The sequence below is a fragment of the Engraulis encrasicolus genome, chromosome 19 (genome assembly GCF_034702125.1).
Source record: "Engraulis encrasicolus isolate BLACKSEA-1 chromosome 19, IST_EnEncr_1.0, whole genome shotgun sequence".
NCBI lineage: Eukaryota > Metazoa > Chordata > Actinopteri > Clupeiformes > Engraulidae > Engraulis > Engraulis encrasicolus.
This window is the reverse complement of record NC_085875.1, coordinates 38,428,740-38,436,239: the sequence shown is the minus strand read 5'-3', so window position 1 is coordinate 38,436,239 and position 7,500 is coordinate 38,428,740. Positions and strand designations below refer to the sequence as shown.

Below are 7,500 nucleotides of genomic sequence, written 5' to 3'. Positions count from 1 at the left end.
GCAAAAGCGAGAAGTATCGTACTCTGCATTCCAAACGGTTACTTGCCTCGCTCAGAGTGCAAATATTTTCAACTCGGATCCCGCCCACATCGCATCGCTTGTACACTGCTCGCCGGGACACATAGACATTCTATTGACTTCACTTGCTGAGTGAGCAACTAGCAGCGACGTGTGAGAACAAGGATTAAAGCAAGGGAATCTATCCCAAGGAACAGCACAGATATGATCAAATACCATCATAGCCAGATTCACCCATTAATCAAGTCATAGAAAGACAGACAGACAGACAGACAGACAGACAGACAGACACACCCACCCACAAAACCTCAAGGCTCCGCATTTTATCAACATTCTCTCATCTGCATCATGAGCTATGCAGTATATTAACACGGAGAAGAAAATGTAGACGATGCAGTGACACACCCTGGTCCATGGGCTATGCAGTATAGTGTGGAGACAGTGCCACAGCCTGGTCCACTTACCAGTACGGCGTGCCGATGAAGGATTTCCTCTTGGCGATGGTGGCTGTTATTTTGGCGGCCACTCCAAAGTCCGCTGCAGTGAGAAGTGAGAAGAAGAACGTTATCTTAAAGAGAAGTGAGAAGAGGACGGTTATATGCATCAACATGGGGCATAAACACACACACAAACACACACACACACACACACACACACACACACACACACACACACACACACACACACACACACACACACACACACACACGAACACACACACACACACACACACACACACACACACACACACACACACACACACACACACACACACACACAGATCAACTGGCAGTATGCTGCTTACATTACAGCGTATCCGAATTGTTTTCATTGTGGATGCACTATCCGTTTTTTTTTCTTTTCTAAATAGTAGTGCGATGACTGTGAGCATCACTAGTGTTTTTGGTGTGCTCCCACCAATGAGCCTGGCTCTTTGGTGCATCGTTCACAGTGGGGTATCCTCAAAGGCTCAGGTAGCGGGTCAACTCTACTCCCCTTCACTGCATAAGATGTCAGAAGTGACATGGCTTGCCGTCCTTGTTTATAGTGGATTGCATGGTTGGTGACGTGGCGTGACGTGTGCCAAGTCATATGACAAGCCTTTCAGGCATTTTCACATTCCTGTGCACACAAGGAAGACTGATGTTGCGGTCACAGAAATGGTGTAGCTGTTCACAAAGCATTTTCCTGATGCAGTGATGGAATGATTTGTTCTAATGTAAACAAAGCACACGCACGCGCACGCACACACACACAAACACACACACAATTGTTGCGCAGCAGGCAAACACTACTCACCCAGCTTGATGTCTCCGTGGTCTGTTAGCAGAATATTAGCGCCCTGCCACATACACAAAACATAAATTACATTGAGAAATATACACACAGTCACTATCTGGCAAACATCTTAATAATAACACACGCATACACTTAGACACACACACATACACACTTAGAGACACATACACACTTAGAGACAAACACACAGACACAGACACAGACACACACACACACTTAGAGACAGACACACACAGACACACACACATGTGCACGCACACTCACTCTTCTGCAAGTTAAACAATAGCATCTTATGTAAGCCAAGCAATGTGTTTGGTCCAAAAGGTACACCTGCCATATAACACACAGCCTCAAGTGTTTCCCTTAGCAACCCAGGGCCCTCTTAGTTCTCCAATGGGACAGGTCACAGTTTGTGTGCTCTCAACTCAGCAGCGTGTCCTCACACGCCCTACAGTACACTCTGAGCAGAAGGATCTCGTCTGGGAGCACAGACCGTCTGGGCAGAAACAGCACTTCAGGGTGTTTCTCACTCTTATATTCTATAAATATAAAATCTAGACGGTCTGAAGCTTTTTAAAGACCGCAAAAGCACAAGGCTATAAAATAAGTGAGAATCTTCAGATGGGGAGGCCAAGTTGCGGTCTGAGCAATCACTTTTTGGCAACGCCGAAATTAATCAATGAGTCACCACCGCCATGCCAAGAAGATGCACACCCAGGCAGTTAAGTGGGGAAGACTGTGTGGATTTTGTGACCAGACACAAAACAACAAGCTGCAAGTAGGCCCGTGGGCATATTGAAGTAACCATAGGTTCTGAGAGAGCAGATTTAGGATTTGCAATAACACTTTATACATGGCAATCCGGTAATATCTGAACAAGAGTTCCCAGAGTTCAACAGAGTTCCCAACTCTGAATTTTTCTCACACTCAAACAAAACACATCAAGTTAGACCTTTAGATGAACCAATACTGTTTTCTGAAGCATGGAGTAGCTTCTCAACCAGCATATTCTACAAAAAAAAGAAAATCACAAAAAATAACAAAAAAACGTTATTGACCTGCTTTTCTCAGGTTCGCTCTGCGAGACATGTGTCTCTGGGATTGAAATCCAGTCACATATAAGCATGCTGCACTTCACCCACTGCATTTTTTGCTGTCACTCATCAGTTGCCAATTACATAGTTCATCTCTGTGATTACACAGCCCACAATGATATACAATTAACTCATGAAATTACTGATCAGGGTGTAGCCATGAGGGGGGGAATAGCAAACAACTGGTGAGGAAGGGTGCAAGTCAAACTAGTTGTTCCAGTCATGTAATGTTATGTAATTTGCAAGCGTTTAACATGTTGAATATGTTGTTCAATGGGGGAAAAGCTCCCCAAAAGTGTCTCTGCCTAAGCTGACAATGGGGAAACTTACCATAATTGTCCTCTCTGTGGAGGCGGGTTGATGTGAGGCAAGAGGCCACAAGCAACAGGAAAGGACAGGAGGAACTAGTTGGACTTTCACTAGTGTGTGTGTGTGTGTGTGTGTGTGTGTGTGTGTGTGTGTGTGTGTGTGTGTGTGTGTGTGTGTGTGTGTGTGTGTGTGTGTGTGTGTGTGTGTGTGTGTGTGTGTGTGTGTGTGTGTGTGTGTGTGTGTGTGTGTGTGTGTGTGTGTGTGTGTGTGTGTGTGTGGCGGGATGGTGACATGCATAGCAATGTCCTGTCACTCATTCACTCTCCCAATCAACCTTTACAGCTGATGTGAAGAATTCACACTGGGACCCTTTTGCTTGCCTGTCAAATGTCTTAAAGGAACACTCCGCCATTTTTATGCAAGAAAATATGCTAATTTTAGACCTCCTCGCGATTTAAATAAGTGTGAGTAATAATCTCCTGTTCATCCAGCCATAATACTAAACCTTAATACTAGCCCAGGTCCCATAATACTGCTAATAATATATCTGTTTTGTATAGCCTTTCCTTGGTATTGAAAGACACTCAAAGTATTATCACCAGACTCTGAGAATGGCTGGACCATTAGCCGCCCCTGTTAGTTGTGGATAATTATGTCATAAGTAATGTCTGACTGTAGAACTAAGGACTCGACCAAGGATTTGCTTGCGGGACACAAGTCTTTAGCATGACACCTTCAGGTCTCTCACAGGTTGACTGTAACAATATTTCTAATGTGTGAAGAAGTGTTCGAAGTATTTGAATGTGTGTCAATGTCCTGTTTGTCTATCTTTATGTGGATGAACATCTCCGTCTGTCTGTCTGTCTGTCTCTCTGTGATTGGCAGCTAGTTGCAAGAGTTTCCTGTGGGTGCAGACAAGGAAACCGGAAGAGAGCACACTGGCAGACTAGAGCAACACTGACCAACCCTGATAACACACACACACACACATGTGCACGCACAGACACACACACACATACACACATGTGCACGCATACATGCGCACGCACGCACACACACAATGTGCACGCATACATGCGCACGCACACACGCATACATGCACACACACACAAACGCACGCACAGACACACATACACAAACACAATCCTCAATCTTGACCAAAATATGCTTTTCTTTGCATATGGTTTAAGAGAGCCTGTGCATGTGCATGTGTGTGTGTGTGTACTGTTATTACAACAGTGCTGTACAATGTCTTGAGGATGATGTAAGTGTGACCATGCATGCACAGCTGCCACACAAGTGAATATGCATGTGTACATGGTGGTGGTGCTGTACCTTTATGTCTCTGTGCATCTTGCCCTTGCTGTGGAGATAGCCCAGGCCCTGAAAAAAAGAAAACATGAGGCAACCATCAGACTGGATGTACATGACTCAGAGCCAGCACAACCCATTACTATCACACACTGACTAAATCAGCAAAACATCCTTACTGTGATCAAAACTCTGGGTAAATGTGTGAATATGTGGTTTTAAAACAATAGTTAACTACAGGACTTTTTCTAGGATTTTTTGGCATGAGGGAGCATCATGGCAGGTTACAGGGGGTGAAGGGGGGTGTCCCCCCCCCATGAATGAGAAATTTATTAGGGGCGCTCAAATATATATATATATATATATATATATACATATATATATATATATATATATATAAATAAAAGTATGAGGGTGCACCCACTGAGGTATGAGGGTGGAGCGCCCCTATTTCCCCGTTCAGAAAAAGCCCTGAACTATTACAAATACCATATTTGGTGTCTGAGGAAATATGTAAAGCTTATTACGTTGGTAATTGATTAAGTACACAGAGTTCAAAGACGGTACATGATAACACATATGTAATAGATCATGCCTGTGTAGTAAAGAAAACACTGTAAATAATTGCAATGGTATAAGGTGTGTGTGTGTGTGTGTGTGTGTGTGTGTGTGTGTGTGTGTGTGTGTGTGTGTGTGTGTGTGTGTGTGTGTGTGTGTGTGTGTGTGTGTGTGTGTGTGTGTGTGTGTGTGTGTGTGTGTGTGTGTGTGTGTGTGTGTGTGTGTGTGTGAATGGATTTACCTGTAAGGTCTCCCTGCAGACATAGGCTATTTGAAGTTCTGAGAGGGGGCCAGTCACTGTTCCAAAACACAGACCATGAAAATAAAACACATTGGCTAGAACAGCTACATAAACTATGAAAATAAAACCAACAGGTGAGTACAAGCAGAGACGGTCCATTATAATTAAAAGAATCTTTGGTACAAGTAAAAGGCTGATACATATCATAATGCACACTTCAGGTTTCAGTAGCGTCGTTTGTGTTTTTTCCCCATGACTACACCCCAGTATACCACTGCCGCACACGTAGGTTGTACTTAATCAGTACTAGGTATGGCCAGAATTAACTTTTGTAGAAGGAGAGAGGTGCCGCACACTCACAAGTTAAATAAACAGTTTTTTAATGTGACAACGTTTCGGCCTGCCGGCCTTCTTCAGGTCACGTGAGGCCAGAATTAACTACCATAAATTAGGCAAGATTTACGATAATGCAGAAGATTTACTATACTGTAAAGTTTTTTGAATCAAGTTTGCATATGAAATGCAAGAACATGCTAATTCTGTTTGTGCCACCGTGACCGGTATTTAACACACACATACACAAAAAAAACCAACACCTTCATTATTTTGATATGCATATTTTTTACATTATTTCCAAAACACTGCTCAAATGTAACACATACATTCACTCACTCACACACACAGGAAAAGTCTAGGATGTGGAGTAGTTGTCTATGGTGACCGTACCATTGTAGATGTCCTGTAAGGATCCTCCACCACAGTACTCCATGCAGATCCAGAGCTTCTCCCGGCTGGCAGGGAACAAAAAGGGGACGAGGGGATGAGCATTAATAACACGACTGTAACACACAACAATACCTGGGGGTGTTGTGACACAGCGTGCTACTTCACCTGACCCTATAACAAGCTACAGTTGAGGACGATATTATTAGCCCCCCTCCTGAAATTAGACATATCTCTTCATTGATCATTGAGAATGATCATTATTAATAAATGTGTGTTATTCTGGAAACAAATACACCATGGAGATAGTATCCAATAAGTTAAATTTGGACTTTTCCATTTTCACAATGAGTTTAAACAAAAAAGTGTAAAAATGGCAAGGACAAAATTATTAGCCCCCTTATCATTAATAGTCAATACAGTGCCATTTATGAACAAAAATTGACACCAGGCACTTTGATTAGTTGTTAACTATGTTGGCACATGTCCTACCAGGGATTTTGGCCCATTTTTTTCATCGCAAATAGTTAAGCTGGTCCAAATTGCATGGATGTTGAGGATGGACATTCATTTTCAGCACTCCTCAAATACTATCTAAAGGATTGAGGCCTGAACCACTCCATGACCATGGTTTTAGTAACCTTGAAGAACATTTGAACTATTTTGGATGCAAGTTTTGGGTTATTATCTTATTGAAAGATCCAGTGAAGATCTTAGCTCCCTCTATGAGCATATTTGTGCAAGGTCACTTTCCACATTCTATCATAATTTTCAGTTTTTATGATGCCGTACACCCAAACAAGGTTTCCTGTGGCTGAGGCTGCCACAGAATGATGCATCCACCACCATGTTTAATTGTGGAAACCATCTTATAACGATTCAAGGCCTATCCCTTTCTTCACCTGACAGAAGCAGAATTCATGCATGAAAGCAGGTGCAATTGAATATCATCAGATGAAAGCAGAGACGTTCAAAACTCATTTTTGACTTTCAAATGTTCACAGGTAAAGCTCAATAACACTCTGATATGCACTGCCTTTAGTAAAGGGGTTCTTCTGTGATGATGGCCCCAAAGCCCAATCTGATGACAAGCCCTAACAACTGTCTTTCTTGGTGGGGAAAAAACTCCAGGTGAGGCCAGGTCATTAACAATCATCTGGGCAGGTGTCCAATGCTTCTTTGGTCTAATGAGGCTAAGCAGTTTCCACAGTTACACATAGTGGTGGGGCATCAAGTTTAGTCTGTTATTCAGCCTCAGACACAGGGAGTCTGGGTCTGAATCTGGATTGCTGGGTCTTCCAACAACATTGTAACCCAAAGCATACATTTAGATTAGTTCAGAGGTTCTTCAAGGACACTAAAACCATGATATTGGAATCACCCGCTCATAGTCCAGTCCTCAATCCCACTGAGAGTCTGTGGTTAATGTCTATGCTCAGCATCCATGCGATTTGGACCAGCTAGAACACTTTGCAGTGAAGAAATGGGCCAAAATCCCTAGTGGGCCATGTGCCAACCTAGGTACTGTAGCAACTTATCAGAGCCTGTTGTCAGTTTTGGTTCATAAATGGCGCCATATTGACTATTAATGATCAGGGGGCTAATAATTTTGTCCTTGTCATTTTTGCCCTTTTTTGTTTAAACTCATCGTAACAATAGAAAAATCCAAATTCAACTCATTGAACATTATCTCCATCAGTGTATTTGTTTCCAGAATAACAGAAACAGAAATAATGGTCATTCTTACTGAGAAATCAAGAGAAATGTCTAATTTCAGGAGGGGGGCTAATAATATCGTCCTCAACTGTACATAGCAGATGGGGACCCGGGTTCCAATCCAGACTGAGAAACTTCCCGACCCTTTCCCATCTCTCTCCCACTATCCCGTCTCTCTTTAGCGCCCTATCCTAATAAAGGCAAAAGCCCCAAAATATAATACTACTAAAA

General features: G+C 42.8%; 1 protein-coding gene across 7 annotated transcripts in view; it reads right to left on the bottom strand.

The window, feature by feature from the left end:
* The window catches only part of map4k5 (mitogen-activated protein kinase kinase kinase kinase 5), a 91,454-nt gene that overhangs the window by 44,449 nt on the left and 39,505 nt on the right, over positions 1 to 7,500 (bottom strand). For all 7 annotated transcript variants that reach the window (XM_063184329.1, XM_063184330.1, XM_063184332.1 and 4 more), the window contains exons 5-9: positions 5,557 to 5,621; positions 4,831 to 4,886; positions 4,056 to 4,103; positions 1,318 to 1,360; positions 483 to 555 (exon numbers count right to left, since the gene is read on the bottom strand). In XM_063184329.1, the coding sequence (XP_063040399.1) occupies positions 483 to 555; positions 1,318 to 1,360; positions 4,056 to 4,103; positions 4,831 to 4,886; positions 5,557 to 5,621 (285 nt within the window). The remainder of the gene's footprint in view (positions 1 to 482; positions 556 to 1,317; positions 1,361 to 4,055; positions 4,104 to 4,830; positions 4,887 to 5,556; positions 5,622 to 7,500) is intronic.